Source organism: Ascaphus truei, unplaced genomic scaffold, assembly GCF_040206685.1.
Source record: "Ascaphus truei isolate aAscTru1 unplaced genomic scaffold, aAscTru1.hap1 HAP1_SCAFFOLD_411, whole genome shotgun sequence".
NCBI lineage: Eukaryota > Metazoa > Chordata > Amphibia > Anura > Ascaphidae > Ascaphus > Ascaphus truei.
Window position 1 is genome coordinate 273,065 of NW_027456742.1, and position 17,209 is coordinate 290,273.

The 17,209-nt window shown below is 49.3% G+C and overlaps 1 protein-coding gene across 1 annotated transcript in view; it reads right to left on the reverse strand.

The window, feature by feature from the left end:
- Positions 1-14,125, reverse strand: part of LOC142483980 (polycystin-1-like protein 3) — a 41,540-nt gene extending 27,415 nt beyond the window's left edge. Inside the window, exons 1-12 of the mRNA XM_075583910.1 lie at positions 14,081-14,125; positions 13,311-13,484; positions 12,132-12,259; positions 10,201-10,327; positions 9,472-9,600; positions 8,817-9,033; positions 6,177-6,370; positions 5,840-6,070; positions 5,232-5,333; positions 2,973-3,148; positions 2,120-2,266; positions 1,209-1,399 (exon numbers count right to left, since the gene is read on the reverse strand). Coding sequence (XP_075440025.1) covers positions 1,209-1,399; positions 2,120-2,266; positions 2,973-3,148; positions 5,232-5,333; positions 5,840-6,070; positions 6,177-6,370; positions 8,817-9,033; positions 9,472-9,600; positions 10,201-10,327; positions 12,132-12,259; positions 13,311-13,484; positions 14,081-14,125 — 1,861 coding nt within the window. The remainder of the gene's footprint in view (positions 1-1,208; positions 1,400-2,119; positions 2,267-2,972; positions 3,149-5,231; positions 5,334-5,839; positions 6,071-6,176; positions 6,371-8,816; positions 9,034-9,471; positions 9,601-10,200; positions 10,328-12,131; positions 12,260-13,310; positions 13,485-14,080) is intronic.
- Positions 14,126-17,209: the final 3,084 nt, after the last annotated feature.

Below are 17,209 nucleotides of genomic sequence, written 5' to 3' on the forward strand. Positions count from 1 at the left end.
CTTCCTCACATTTGCCCTTAGCTGCCACCCTCCAGCGTCAGAGAACGAGCTCTTAGTTCTAATATAAGTAGTTTTTATTTATTTGTTAAAGTGAGACTTGGAGGGGTTTTATTTTCTCTGGTTGATCCCTTTTGTGTCATTGTGTGATCAGCGAGTGTTTGTACAGCCAGAGTTCCCTCGGTCTGTGTGTCTCGCACGGTCTGTGTGTCTCGCACGGTCTGTGTGTCTCGCACGGTCTGTGTGTCTCGCACGGTCTGTGTGTCTCGCACGGTCTGTGTGTCTCGCACGGTCTGTGTGTCTCGCACGGTCTGTGTGTCTCGCACGGTCTGTGTGTCTCGCACGGTCTGTGTGTCTTATACTCTGTGTGTCTTATACTCTGTGTGTCTTATACTCTGTGTGTCTTATACTCTGTGTGTCTTATACTCTGTGTGTCTTATACTCTGTGTGTCTTATACTCTGTGTGTCTTATACTCTGTGTCTCATTGTGTTTGTGTCTCATTGATTGTGTCTATGTGTCTTATTGTGTCTGTGTGTCTCAAACGGTGTGTGTCTCATTGTGTCTGTATCTTTGTGTCTCACACTGGCTGTGTGTCTCATTGTGTTTGTGTCTCATTGATTGTGTCTATGTGTCTTATTGTGTCTGTGTGTCTCAAACTGTGTGTCTCATTGTGTCTGTGTGTCTCACACTGGCTGTGTGTCTCATTGTTTCTGTGTGTCTCGCACTGCCTGTGTATCTCACACTCCCTTTGTGTCTCATTGTGTCTGTGTCTTCCATGTAATATTATCTGCCATGATATTACTGATTTGTGTGCTACTTCCTGATCTTGATTGTGTCATTTATTGTTATGTGACCGGTTAACACTGTGTGTCTGTGTGACGTTACGTGACCGCTTGACGTTGTGTGTCTGTGTGACGTTACGTGACCGCTTGACGTTGTGTGTCTGTGTGACGTTACGTGACCGCTTGACGTTGTGCGTCTGTGTGACGTTACGTGACCGCTTGACGTTGTGTGTCTGTGTGACGTTACGTGACCGCTTGACGTTGTGTGTCTGTGTGACGTTACGTGACCGCTTGACGTTGTGTGTCTGTGTGACGTTACGTGACCGCTTGACGTTGTGTGTCTGTGTGACGTTACGTGACCGCTTGACGTTGTGTGTCTGTGTGACGTTGTGCGCCCGGGGGATGATATCACGTCTCAGGCTCAGTACCTGTCTGGGATTCTTCTCCCGAGTGCTGGTTCCAGAACATGATGTTAATGAGGAGACTGCTGAGCAGGAGAGCCACAGCGCAGGAAATCCTCTGCACCCGGGTAAAAGGGTTCCACGGGCAGCGAGTCCAGATGGAGAGCCACAGGTGATCCTTGAAGAACTTCTCAACTGAGCCGGAGAAGAGCAGGTACCTGGGGGAAAGAGCATAGAGCGGGGATAGCAGGGAGGTGCAGGGAGAAAGTGCAAAGACCATGGAGAGAGCATATGGACAACACGTTGAGAGAAGAAAGCCAAGGCACGAGATGGAAAGGGCAGGGAGAAGGGAGAGAGAGAAAGAGAGAGAATGAGAGAATGAGAGAATGAGAGAGAGAGAATGAGAGAGAGAGAATGAGAGAGAGAGAATGAGAGAGAGAGAATGAGAGAGAGAGAATGAGAGAGAGAGAATGAGAGAGAGAATGAGTGAGAGAGAATGAGAGAGAATGAGAGAGAATGAGAGAGAATGAGAGAGAATGAGAATGAGAGAGAATGAGAGAATGAGAGAATGAGAGAATGAGAGAATGAGAGAATGAGAGAATGAGAGAATGAGAGAATGAGAGAGAATGAGAGAGAATGAGAGAATGAGAGAATGAGAGAATGAGAGAGAATGAGAGAGAATGAGAGAGAATGAGAGAGAAAGAGAGAATGAGAGAGAGAGAGAATGAGAGAATGAGAGAATGAGAGAGAGAGAGAATGAGAATGAGAGAGAGAGAGAATGAGAGAGAGAGAGAATGAGAGAGAGAATGTAGGGAGCAGGGGAAAGTAAAGAAAGAACAGAGAGAAAAGGAAGACCGTATAGATAGCAGGTAGAGAGCATGTAGTGATCAGAACAAAGGAAGCATGGAAGCCGGGTGAATGGCGATACGGACGCACACCTAAAACACACGAGGTCGCCTTTGGAAGCCGATGGGAAGATCCGGTCCAGTTGGCAGTCAGCCAAGTCAGACGATAGCCACGAGTCACAGAGGAAATGCCACAGCCGCTGGGCAGCTATATCTGTGACAGTGACGCGATGCACGTACCTGTGTGAGAGAGGGTGCACCTGAAAGTATCCATATGGTATCGTCGTGTGATGTATGTAGAAGGTGTATCCATGTGATGTGTTTATATGGATTGAAAAGAAGTATTCTTGAGATGAATCTGCCGATAAGTGTTCTCATTACATGCACACACCACACGTTCTGTTCACGTCCCCTTAACAAGCACCCACTGGGTGTATCTATGTTCCCATGACATGTATTTGAAATAGTTTTTAATGATCTAATCTCTAGAGCAGGGGGTGCTCAACACCAGTCTTCAAGTCTCCCCAACAGGTCAGGTTTTCAGGCTATCCCTGCTTCAGCACAGGTGGTTCAATCAGAGGCTCAGTCTTTGACTGAGCCTCTGATTGAGCGACCTGTGCTGCTGCAGGAACTGATTGAGTCACCTGTGTTGAAGCAGGGCTATCCTGAAAACCTGACCTGTTGGGGGAGGGGGGCTTGAGGACTGGGGCTGAGCCCCCCTGCTCTAGAGAATACATGCAAAGTGATTCAGATTCATATCAGAATGTTGCTGATTTCATGCGTACAACCCATGGACACACATTGTTGGTATATGGTATAGACACATTCGATGGGTCCATTCACACACACGGCCCACTCCATGGGTCCTCGTCTCTGGCACACACATGGAATAGGCTATTGGTTCATGCCTATGGCACGCACATCCTTCACCGGGTCTAGAACTCACCAGGACGGGTTGCTCCCTGAGTTGCTGTGCCAGAGCCTCAGGCTGTGCAAGTCCCCCAGACACCGCGTTTTCATGAGAAAGACATCGACTTCCCCTCTCTGAAACACGTGCTTCACAGAATCCGTCAGGAGGTGGGGGTCACTCTGCCCCTCTGACCCGTAAAGGGTCACCACAACCTGCCAGTACACAGAAGGGTTAAGGGCACCGCAGCAAGTTCATGGACATACATCATGGACAGGACTTACCTAAACACCTGAAATGTGATGCCCACTCCCATAGGGCACCGGACATATCTGAGGTGTAATGCCCACTCCCAAGGCGACTTACAAATTAAATGGAGATATATTGGGGGAATCCTTGATGGAGAAGGATTTAGGAGTGCTTGTAGACAGCAGGCTTAGCAATAGTGCCCAAAGTCAGGCAGTAGCTGCAAAGGCAAACAAGATCTTATCTTGCATCAAACGGGCAATGGATGGAAGGGAAGTAAACATATTTATGCCCCTTTACAAAGCATTAGTAAGACCACACCTTGAATATGGAGTACAATTTTGGGCACCAATCCTAAGAAAATACATTATGGAACTAGAGAGAGTGCAGAGAAGTGCCACCAAATTAATAAAGGGGATGGACAATCTAACTTATGAGGAGAGGCTAGCTAAATTAGATTGATTTACATTAGAAAAGAGGCGTATAAGAGGGGATATAGATAACTATATATACAAATATATTCGGGGACAGTACAAGGAGCTGTCAAAAGAACTATTCATCCCACGGGCAGTACAAAGGACTCGGGGCCATCCCTTTAGGTTGGAGGAAAGGAGATTTCACCAGCAACAAAGGAAAGGGTTCTTTACAGTAAGGACAGTTAAAATGTGGAATTCATTACCCATGGAGACTGTGATGGCAGATACAATAGATTTGTTCAAAAAAAGGTTGGACATCTTTTTAGATGGGAAAAGTATACAGGGATATACCAAATAAGTATACATGGGAATGATGTTGTTCCAGGAATTAATCCGATTGCCAATTCTTGGAGTCGGGAAGGAATTTATTTTTCACCTTATGAGATATCATTGGATGATATGACTCTGGGGTTTTTTGTTTGCCTTCCTCTGGATCAATAAGTAAGTATAGATATAGGATAAAGTATCTGTTGTCTAAAGTTAGCATACACTACCGACACACTTTATTAAAGTGTGGCCGGTACCGCAAGCCGGGAGATTTCCCGGCTTGCTAGTGGCCGCCCCTCGGCGTGCCGCGCGTCATAGACGCGCGGTCACGCGTCTTCGGGAGCGTGCGCCCCCTGCACGCGCGTCCAGGGGCTCCCCGAGGGAGCCCTGGTGTCCCGCGATCGCGGGACAGCGGCAGGGGGTTCCGGGGGACCCGGCGGACCCGGCAGCGGTAGGGAGAGCGCCCCGATCGGAGGGCGCTCTTCCTCTGCTTCGGCGCGCGCCCGTCACTCTCGGGCGCGCGCCAGGCTACTGCTGCGGCCAAGAACGGGCAAATGCTCGAATAAACTTGGCCGCAGCAGTAGGTTGAACTTGATGGACCTACGTCTTTTTTCAACCTCATCTACTATGTAACATAGGGCTCAGGACATTACCTGGGATGTAATGCCCACTCACATAGGGCACAGGACGTTACCTGGGATGTAATGCCCACTCACATAGGGCACAGGACGTTACCTGGGATGTGGTGCCCACTCACATAGGGCACAGGACGTTACCTGGGATGTAATGCCCACTCACATAGGGCACAGGACGTTACCTGGGATGTGGTGCCCACTCACATAGGGCACAGGACGTTACCTGGGATGTAATGCCCACTCACATAGGGCACAGGACGTTACCTGGGATGTGGTGCCCACTCACATAGGGCACAGGACGTTACCTGGGATGTAATGCCCACTCACATAGGGCACAGGACGTTACCTGGGATGTAATGCCCACTCACATAGGGCACAGGACGTTACCTGGGATGTGGTGCCCACTCACATAGGGCACAGGACGTTACCTGGGATGTAATGCCCACTCACATAGGGCACAGGACGTTACCTGGGATGTGGTGCCCACTCACATAGGGCACAGGACGTTACCTGGGATGTAATGCCCACTCACATAGGGCACAGGACGTTACCTGGGATGTAATGCCCACTCACATAGGGCACAGGACGTTACCTGGGATGTAATGCCCACTCACATAGGGCACAGGACGTTACCTGGGATGTAATGCCCACTCACATAGGGCACAGGACGTTACCTGGGATGTGGTGCCTGCTCCCATACGGTGCCCAGTGCAGACTTTGATCAAATATCGATAGTGAAATGCTGGGTCATTATCTGCGAGAATTGCAACCCTCACCTGAGACAGAGAGCAAGATGAGATTCCGTGATAACTCACACTCAGTCTTTACTCACACACAGTCTTTCCTCACACACAGTCTTTCCTCACACAGTCTTTACTCACACACAGTGTTTCCACACACACAGTCTTTACTCACACACAGTCTTTACTCACACACAGTCTTTACTCACACACAGTCTTTACTCACACACAGTCTTTACTCACACACAGTCTTTACTCACACACAGTCTTTACTCACACACAGTCTTTACTCACACACAGTCTTTACTCACACACAGTCTTTACTCACACACAGTCTTTACTCACACACAGTCTTTACTCACCACTACTGCTTGTCCCAGTTGGTGTCTCAAGTCATACTGGGGTCCCTGTGCTCGGAAACCCCTGAACTCCCTCACCCCCACTCCACCACCCTCAGCACTACTCCACCACCCTCAGCTCCACTCCACCACCTATAACACCCAGATCCCCCCTCTTCTCCCTCACACCCCCGGCCCCCTCACCTTCTTCACGTCCTCCTTGTCTTTCCTCCATGCCCACGTTACCACCAGCAGGTAGAATCCCAGCAGTGCCCCCAGCAGTGCTAACCCCACAGGGTTCTGGGCTGCGTTGCTGAAGAGTCTCAAGGTGTCACGGAGATCCACCACATGTGGCATGACGAAGAACGTGCTGCCAAAGAAGGTCAGGTGATTGCACAGGCAGTGAGTCTCAGCCAATGAGCTTCGGGCACCAACCTATGAACGCACAAAGCCCAAGTCACCTGACATTTAGGGTGACAAGGACGGGCACGTCCAGGCGTGACGCAGACATGTGAGTATCCATGATATTGCCCCTCCTTACATGGCACCCCTGGTCACTCCATGTCCGCAGGTGTTGGTCCCAGTAAAAGCATTGCGTGGCAAATGTGGTGATAGAGAAAGCCAGGGACCTCCTCTCAGTCCACACACTGTGGTTGGACACAATCATGGTGACGTAGTACATGCCAGAGCGGTTCTGCAGCTGCTCTGGAGACAGCACCCAGGAATACCCATCATCTGAAAGAAGGACACAGAGGAGCGGGGGGGGGGGGTGTAATAGAGGAGCGGGGTGTGTAACACAGAGGAGCGGGGGGTGTGTAACACAGAGGAGCGGGGGGTGTGTAACACAGAGGAGCAGGGTGTGTAACACAGAGGAGCGGGGTGTGTGTAACACAGAGGAGCGGGGGGGGGGGGGTGTAACACAGAGGAGCGGGGTGTGTGTAACACAGAGGAGCGGGGTGTGTGTAGTGTGTAACACAGAGGAGCGGGGGCTGTGTGTAACACAGAGGAGCGGGGTGTGTGTAGTGTGTAACACAGAGGAGCGGGGGGTGTGTAACACAGAGGAGCGGGGGGGGGGGGGGTGTAATAGAGGAGCGGGATGTGTAACACAGAGGAGTGGGGGGGTGTAACACAGAGGAGCGGGGTGTGTGTAACACAGAGGAGCGGAGAGGGGTGTAACTGTAAGGTCTCTGCCCGCTGCGGTTCCTACCTCGGCTGCCGGGGCGCGCGGCACCCTCGAACCCCGGCTCGCTCAACGGACTTCTACCTTCTCCTCTCCTCGACCCTGGCTTTGGACACCGACTACTCCTGACCTCTCCTACCCCGGATCTGGCAAGTACCTCTACCACTCTACTCTCTCCTCTCCCGAACAAGGCTATCTACACGACTCTGCTTACCGGACCCGCTCACGCGGCTGTAGGGCGGCGGTTTTCCTGTATCCCCACCTCGGCCTCGCGGTCCAGTCCGGTTTGTGGTGAGCACTCCTATATTCCCGTGACAGTAACACAGAGGAGCGGGGTGTGTAGTGTGTAACACAGAGGAGCGGGGTGTGTGTAACACAGGAGCGGGGTGTGTGTAACACAGGAGCAGGGTGTGTGTAACACAAAGGAGCAGGGTGTGTGTAACACAAAGGAGCGGGGTGTGTGTAACACGCGGAGCAGCGCGTATGTGTAACATGCAGAGCAGTGTATGTGTAACACAGAGGAGCGGGGTGTGTGTAACACGCGGAGCAGCGCGTATGTGTAACATGCAGAGCAGTGTATGTGTAACACAGAGGAGCGGGGTGTGTGTAACACGCGGAGCAGCGCGTATGTGTAACATGCAGAGCAGTGTATGTGTAACATGCAGAGCAGTGCGTATGTGTAACATGCAGAGCAGTGTGTATGTGTAACATGCAGAGCAGTGTATGTGTAACACGCGGAGCAGTGTATGTGTAACACGCGGAGCAGTGCGTATGTGTAACACGCGGAGCAGTGCGTGTGTGTAACACGCGGAGTAGTGCGTATGTGTAACATGCGGAGCAGTGTATGTGTAACACGCGGAGCAGTGTATGTGTAACACGCGGAGCAGTGCGTATGTGTAACACGCGGAGCAGTGCGTGTGTGTAACACGCGGAGTAGTGCGTATGTGTAACATGCGGAGCAGTGTATGTGTAACACGCGGAGCAGTGTGTATGTGTAACACGCGGAGCAGTGCGTATGTGTAACACGCGGAGCAGTGCGTGTGTGTAACACGCGGAGCAGTGTGTATGTGCAACACGCGGAGCAGTGCGTGTGTGTAACACGCGGAGCAGTGCGTGTGGGTAACATGCGGAGCAGTATGTGTAACACGCGGAGCAGTGTGTATGTGTAACACGCAGAGCAGTATGTGTAACACGCAAAGCAGTGTGTATGTGTAACATGCAGAGCAGTGTATGTGTAACACGCGGAGCAGTGTGTATGTGTAACACGCGGAGCAGCGCATATGTGTAACATGCAGAGCAGTGTGTATGTGTAACATGCAGAGCAGTGTGTATGTGTAACACGCGGAGCAGTGCATGTGTGTAACACACGGAGCAGTGCGTGTGTGCAACACGCGGAGTAGTGTATGTGTAACACGCGGAGCAGTGCGTATGTGTAACACGCGGAGCAGTGTATGTGTAACATGCGGAGCAGTGTATGTGTAACACGCGGAGCAGTGTATGTGTAACACGCGGAGCAGTGCATGTGTGTAACACGCGGAGCAGTGCGTGTGTGTAACACGCGGAGCAGTGCGTGTGTGTAACACGCGGAGCAGTGTGTGTGTAACACGCGGAGCAGTGCGTGTGTGTAACACGCGAAGCAGTGCGTGTGTGTAACACGCGGAGCAGTGTGTGTGTAACACGCGGAGCAGTGCGTGTGTGTAACACGTGGAGCAGTGTGTGTGTAACACGCGGAGCAGTGCGTGTGTGTAACACGTGGAGCAGTGCGTGTGGGTAACACGCGAAGCAGTGCGTGTGTGTAACACGCGGAGCAGTGTGTGTGTAACACGCGGAGCAGTGCGTGTGTGTAACACGTGGAGCAGTGTGTGTGTAACACGCGGAGCAGTGCGTGTGTGTAACACGTGGAGCAGTGCGTAATTACAGCTCTCATGTATGTGCTCAGACACCTCCGTAGTTTGGCACACCCCCCCTTGGTAACCAGCTGCCGGCAGAGCCCGTTCTTACCGTGCGGCAGAGACATGTTCAGCAGGAAGTGACTGCTGTTCGGCTTCTCCTGGTATCCGAGGTAAAGGACGAATGGGAGAGGGATCTCAGGCCTGACCGTCAGCACCACGGACTCTTCTGGAGACGTCACGTTCAGAGCCACACTCAGGTTCTGAACACTCGTGAGGTTCCTTTGGGTCACGACATCGCTGGCGCTCTCATTTCTCACCAGCACAATCTGGAAAGTAAAAGCAGCTGCAGAGCTGAGTATACAGAGCACAGATATTAGCCTGGTCAGGCACTGCCTGGCTGCACTCACCTCAGTGCCTGGCTGCACTCACCTCAGTGCCTGGCTGCACTCACCTCAGTGCCTGGCTGCACTCACCTCAGTGCCTGGCTCACTCACCTCAGTGCCTGGCTGCACTCACCTCAGTGCCTGGCTGCACTCACCTCAGTGCCTGGCTGCACTCACCTCAGTGCCTGGCTGCACTCACCTCAGTGCCTGGCTGCACTCACCTCAGTGCCTGGCTGCCCTCACCTCAGTGCCTGGCTGCCCTCACCTCAGTGCCTGGCTGCACTCACCTCAGTGCCTGGCTGCACTCACCTCAGTGCCTGGCTGCCCTCACCTCAGTGCCTGGCTGCACTCACCTCGTTCCATGGCTGTGTGAGCACTCACCTCAATATTCTCTGTCAGGTTTGCCACTTCAATATATTCTATTTCTGAGCTCAGCAAGATGTTGACAACAGGTCCCACTATCTCTCTGGGACTCATACGGCGGAACGGGTTTATAATCAGAGCCAGCATCTAGAGAAAGGGGGGAAAGAGAGAGAAGGGGGGAAAGGGAGAGAAGGGGGGAGAGAAGGGGAGGAGAGAGAAATGGGGGAAAAAGAGAGAAAGGGGGAAAAAGAGTGAGTGGGAGAATATTGTGCATGTACACAAATATACACACACGCATGTACACACGCATGTACACACGCATGTACACACACATGTACACACAATAGGGTTGCCAGGTGTCCAGTATTGAACCGGGCTGTCCTGTATTTGGACACTGTCCAGTAAAATATTAGAGGTGATACTGTACATGTATGTGTATACTGGTATTACCACACTGGACATAGTAACCTGACCGGCTTGGGGGGCCGCAGGATTTCCCCGAGCAGGGAGAGAGCAGGGCTGTTGCTTGTGGACTGGGCAGCTTCCTCCATCCTAATTGGCTGCTGCTGGGAAATGCACCCAATCAGGAGGAGGTGTCAGGCACCCTGGGGTGGGGCCAAGTTGAGGAGGAAACAGCATAGAGCAGAGAGAGGTGTGTGTGTGTATGTGGCACCTATCACCCTCGTGTCCAGTATGTTTGGAGAAGCCTCCTGGCGACCCTAGCAGGCACATATACACGCAGCTCACCTGCACGTGCACAGCCTGGGAATTCTTAGTCACATTTTGCAGGACGTCTGAGGAGGGGAAGGCGAGCTGGACCATGGCTGGCTGGGGGGTGCCCAATGATGATGTAGCCAAATCTGAAGCATTCATTCTGATCACGGGCAGCAGACATCATATGAACACGGAGAGGAGAACATGTGAGTCCATGGTTTTTCACATGAAGGTGCAGCATGGTGTGTGTGTGTGTGTATATATAGCAAGGGGCCACAGTGTATGGGTGTCCATTGGGTAATGGGGATGCAGTGTATTTATATGTTTGTGTGGGGGGGTGGGGGCGATCGGGTTACTATCAGGGTTGAAATTATGGGGTCGGAGTTAGTATTAGGGTTGATGTAAGTATTGGGGTCCCAGTTAATTATAGGGTCGGTTAATTGTAGGGGTTGGGGTTAGTATTGGGTCACGGCAAGTATAAAGGTTGGGGTTAGTTAATGGGGTCGGGGACTCGGGGTAGTATATAGGGTCAGGGATAGCTATAGGGGCTGGGGTAATATTGGGATCAGAGTTGAGGTTAGTATTAGGGCCGGGGGTTAGTATAAGGGTATGGTTAGTATTAGGGCCCAGGGTTAGTATTAGGGATGGGGTTAGTATTAGGGACGGGGGTTAGTATTAGGGACGGGGGTTAGTATTAGGGACGGGGGTTAGTATTAGGGACGGGGGTTAGTATTAGGGACGGGGGTTAGTATTAGGGATGGGGTGAGTGTTAGGGATGGGGTGAGTGTTAGGGATGGGGGTGAGTTTTAGGGATGGGGGCAAGTGTTAGGGACGGGGTTGTTATTAGGGCCGGGGTTAGTATTAGGGACGGGGGTTAGTATTAGAGCCCGGGGTTAGTATTAGGGATAGTGGTTAGTATTAGGGACGGGGTTAGTGTTAGGGATGGGGGTGAGTGTTAGGGATGGGGTTGTTATTAGGGACGGGGTTGTTATTAGGGACGGGGTTGTTATTAGGGACGGGGTTGTTATTAGGGACGGGGTTGTTATTAGGGATGGGGTGAGTGTTAGGGATGGGGTGAGTGTTAGGGATGGGGTGAGTGTTAGGGATGGGGGTGAGTGTTTGGGATGGGGGCGAGTGTTAGGGACGGGGTTGTTATTAGGGATGGGGTGAGTGTTAGGGATGGGGGTGAGTGTTAGGGATGGGGGTGAGTGTTAGGGATGGGGGTGAGTGTTAGGGATGGGGGTGAGTGTTAGGGATGGGGGTGAGTGTTAGGGATGGGGGTGAGTGTTAGGGATGGGGGTGAGTGTTAGGGACGGGGTTGTTATTAGGGACGGGGTTGTTATTAGGGACGGGGTTGTTATTAGGGACGAGGGTTGTTATTAGGGATGGGGTTAGTATTAGGGACGGGGTTAGTATTAGGGATGGGGGTTAGTATTAGGGATGGGGTGAGTGTTAGGGACGGGGTTAGTATTAGGGATGGGGTTAGTATTAGGGACGGGGTTAGTATTAGGGATGGGGGTTAGTATTAGGGATGGGGTGAGTGTTAGGGACGGGGTTAGTATTAGGGACGGGGGTTAGTATTAGGGATGGGGTGAGTGTTAGGGATGGGGGTGAGTGTTAGGGACGGGGCTTAGTATTAGGGACGGGGGTTAGTGTTAGGGATGGGGGTGTGTGTTAGGGATGGGGGTGTGTGTTAGGGATGGGGTTGTTATTAGGGACGGGGGTTAGTATTAGGGACGGGGGTTAGTGTTAGGGATGGGGGTGTGTGTTAGGGATGGGGTTGTTATTAGGGGCGGGGTTGTTATTAGGGATGGGGTTGTTATTAGGGACGGGGTTGTTATTAGGGACGGGGTTGTTATTAGGGACGGGGTTGTTATTAGGGACGGGGTTGTTATTAGGGACGGGGTTGTTATTAGGGATGGGGTTGTTATTACGGATGGGGTTGTTATTAGGGATGGGGTTACCTGGCAACTGTAAGGCTAGACAGAGAAGAGGAGAGTGAATGATTCTGCAAAGAGTTTTCTGTGATGGACAGAAGGGTGATCTCCAAATAATCCACAGAGACCAGAGATGCATCAAAGATCTGCTCCACCTGTGAAATATAACAATCAGAATGTACACACACACACAGTAACAATCAGAATGTACACACACACACACACACACACACACACACACACACACACACACACACACACACAGTAACAATCAGAATGTACACAGACACAGTAACAATCAGAATGTACACACACACAGTAACAATCAGAATGTACACACACACAGTAACAATCAGAATGTACACACACACACACAGTAACAATCAGAATGTAAACACACATACACACACACAGTAAACAATCCGAATGTACACACACACACACACAAGGTAACAATCAGAATGTACACACACACACACACACACACACACACACACACACACACACACACACACACACACACACAGTAACAATCAGAATGTACACACACACACACACACACACACACACACACACACACTAACAATCAGAATGTACACAGACACAGTAACAATCAGACAGAATGTACACAAACACACATTAACAATCAGACAGAATGTACACAAACACACATTAACAATCAGAATGTACACACACACACCGTAAACAATTAGAATGTACACGTACACACACACACACACACACACACACACACACACACACACACACACACACACACACACACACACAGTAATAGTCAGAATGTAAACACACAGTAACAATCAGAATGTACACACAGAGTAACAAATCAGAATGTACACACAGTAACAATCAGAATGTACACACACAGTAACAATCAGAATGTACACACACACACACACACACACACACACACACACACACACACACACACACACACACACACGGTAACAATCAGACAGAATGTACACACACACACACACACACAGTAACAATCAGAATGTACACACACACACAGTAAACAATCCGAATGTACACACACACACATACAGTAATAGTCAGAATGTACACACACAGTAACAATCAGAATTCACACACACACACACACACACACACACACACACACACACACACACACACACACACACACACACACACACACACTAACAATCCTCCAGCTCTCCTGACCTGCACAGAGGTTAGGTTATCATAGTTTTCCATGTAAACCTTCATCATGTTATCGAACGTGTGGAAGAGAGAAGAAGCTGCTGCAGTGACGGACTCAGAGGAGACATTACTATTCTGCAGCACGGAGTCTGAAAGCTGCTCGCTCAGGTGCTGCAGGACCTCACTGGCATTGACCTGAAAGACAGGAACAGCACATACATGTTAGAAAAGCCTCCACGCGATATAATAATAATCAGGAAACCTGGTTCAGTTCAAAATCAGCATTCTTTATTATTCTTTCTTCAATCAGCTTTCATGTAGCACCGGTACAGCATATTAGACGCTTCAGCTCAGTTTAAAGCATCAGAAGGTAGATTATTAGATGCTTCCATTCGATGTAACAAGCATCTTAAGATGGTAGCAGGTAGTAATGTATTATTAACATTGCACCCTTCTTATACGCTCAGGACAAAGAGACATTAATCCCTCACTGGTCTTAGTTACAGTACTAGACTAAATGACATACTGTACTTGTTTGTCACTTGTTGAATGAGAGAGACAGAAATCCTAGGAACTGTTTAAAATAACAGACATAGCTATAAAAACAGGGGCACACCTTTCAGAGTACAAGTTATAGCATAGTAATATAATAGTAATATAATAGTAATATAATAGTAATATAATGTGTGAGAGAGACAGTTTGAATCTGGCCAAAACAAGTCTTATCTTCTAACATAAATCCTGTCACTCTATAGCAAGTCGCCCCTGATACTCATACATTGTATTTATACCATTAGTTTCAAGCTGCCCATAAGAATCCTTTCATGAGAAAGCATGAGCAACTGTGTAACATGTTAACCTATTGTGTGCTGGATATATATATATATATATATATATATATATATATATATATATATTGTCATCCTACTTAATATAGAAAATATCCTAAAACCTCTTGCTCCTACTATAATCCCTACGCTCACACACATTTTAACTCCTCCCTCTGCTCTGGAACCTTTCCATCCTCCTTCAAACATGCAACAGTTATACGCTTACTCAAAAACAGCAAGCTTGACCCTACCTGTCTTTCTAACTATCGACCTGTCTCCCTCCTGCCTTTTGCCTCTAAACTCCTTGAACGTCTTGTATTCTCTCGCTTGCTCCATTTTCTCAACACCTATTCTCTCCTAGACCCTCTACAATCTGGCTTCCGCACTGCTCACTCCACGGAAACAGCCCTCACTAAAATAACTGACGACCTCCATGCTGCCAAAGACAGAGGTCATTACACTCTGCTCATATTTCTCGACCTCTCTGCAGCATTTGACACCGTGGACCACCCTCTTCTCCTTCACATTCTCCATACTCTTGGTATTCGGAACAAAGCTCTATCCTGGATCTCATCCTACCTCTCCCATCGTACTTTCAGTGTCTCTTCTGCTAACACCTCCTCCTCCTCTATTGATCTCTCGGTGGGGGTACCCCAGGGCTCTGTCCTGGGACCTCTTCTCTTTTCTCTGTACACACTCTCTCTAGGTGACCTAATAACATCTTTTGGGTTTAATTATCACCTCTATGCTGACGACAAAGAAATATACTTTTCAACACCCGACCTTACACCTGCTGTACAAACCAAAGTTTCTGAATGTCTCTCTGCTATATCATCCTGGATGGCCCTCCACCGCCTAAAACTCAACATGGCTAAAACAGAGCTCCTCATACTTCCTCCCAAACCTGACCCTACTACCTCCTTCCACATTACTGTTGGAACTACGATCATTCACCCAGTAGCCCAAGCACGCTGCCTAGGGGTCACACTCGACTCCTCTCTCACATTCGCCCCTCAGATTCAAAACATTTCTAAAACCTGTCGCTTTTTCCTCCGCAATATAACTAAGATACGCCCTTTCCTTTGTTGCTCGACTGCTAAAACTCTGACTCAGGCCCTCATTCTCTCCCGTCTTGATTACTGTAACCTCCTGCTGTCGGCCTTCCTGCCTCTCACCTGTCTCCCCTACAATCTATCCTAAACGCTGCTGCCAGAATCACTCTACTCTTTCCTAGATCTGTCTCAGCATCTCCCCTCCTGAAATCCCTCTCCTGGCTTCCGATCAAATCCCGCATCTCACACTCCATTCTCCTCCTCACTTTTAAAGCTTTACACTCTTCTGCCCCTCCTTACATCTCAGCCCTAATTTCTCGCTATGCACCACCCAGACTCTTGCGTTCTTCTCAAGGATGTCTTCTTTCTACCCCCTTTGTACCTAAAGCCCTCTCCCGCCTTAAACCTTTTTCACTGACTGCCCCACACCTCTGGAATGCCCTTCCCCTCAGTACCCGACTAGCACCCTCTCTATCCACCTTTAAGACCCAACTTAAGACACACTTGCTTAAAGAAGCATATGAATAGCACTGTGGATATTCTGAACACATGATACATAAAGCTTGGCCCCCTGCAGACGCACTTACCAGAACTCCCTCCTACTGTCTCTGTACGTTCTCCCTACCTACCAATTAGACTGTAAGCTCCTCGGGGCAGGGACTCCTCTTCCTTAATGTTACTTTTATGTCTAAAGCACTTATTCCCCATGATCTGTTATTTATATTATCTGTTATTTATTTTATTACCACATGTATTACTACTGTGAAGCGCTATGTACATTAATGGCGCTATATAAATATAGACATACAATACAATACAATATAAAATAATATAACAATATACACCCCGTACACCTCATATACACTCCACACACGTATACACACAACCTATAGATCCCACATAACAGTGCAATAACCCCAGTGAATATAAATAAACACTGATATCCCTTATACTGCAGCTCCATGGAACAGGATCCTCCGAAGTGGTTCCTCCCTGAGAAACCTCTTGTAGATAAGGAAGCACAGATACCTGCAATATGTGGCATTCACATTTTACTTTCATTGACAAACAACACAGGGGGGAAAAGGGACAACTCACACTTTCCCCGCTGGTCAGAAGCAGAGAGTGACTTTGAGCGCACTCCAACCCTCTGGGTTAACCCCAGAAGAAGTCGATACACAGACAAAAACTAGTTGGGCATTTTGGACTGCAGAGGCCACCGCGTCCAATCCACCAGGAACCAGATCGGCTGACGCGAGACTGATGCAAGGCAACCCAGCGGGACGCGAGTGAGAGACGCAGAACGGGGATCCCGTGCGCACGGACACGCACACAGCAAGGAGCGGAGCCTGGAGTAGGGTTGGAGTGCGCTCAAAGTCACTCTCTGCTTGTGACCAGCGGGGAAAGTGTGAGTTGTCCCCTTTTCCCCCCTGTGTTGTTTGTCAATGAAAGTAAAATGTGAATGCCCCATATTGCAGGTATCTGTGCTTCCTTATCTACATGAGGTTTCTCAGGGAGGAACCACTTCGGAGGATCCTGTTCCATAAAGCTGCAGTATAAGGGATATCAGTGTTTATTTGTATTCACTGGGGTTATTGCACTGTTATTGCACTGTTATTGCACTGTTATATTCACATTCTTGTTTGCGCCACGAACACCAGTTTGTTTTGTTTAGGGTCTTTTGCGGGTTGGGTTACCGCGGGTGTTTAGGCTGCATCTGAGTTTGTTCACACGATATCAATTTTATTTGTTTGCGCCTTATTTTGTTCACTATAGATCCCACATACCTATATACCTCACAGACCCTGTATACATCCCACACCCCTCATATAACCCCCACACACACCATATACACCCCACACACACCTATACACCCTACACACTCACCCTGTATACACTCCATATACCCTATATATATACCCCACACACCCTGTATACACCCCCAAATACTGTACTGCATATATACCCCCCCACACACACACTGTATACACCCCACATACCTCAGATATATATCCCATACATTCTGTATATATATCCA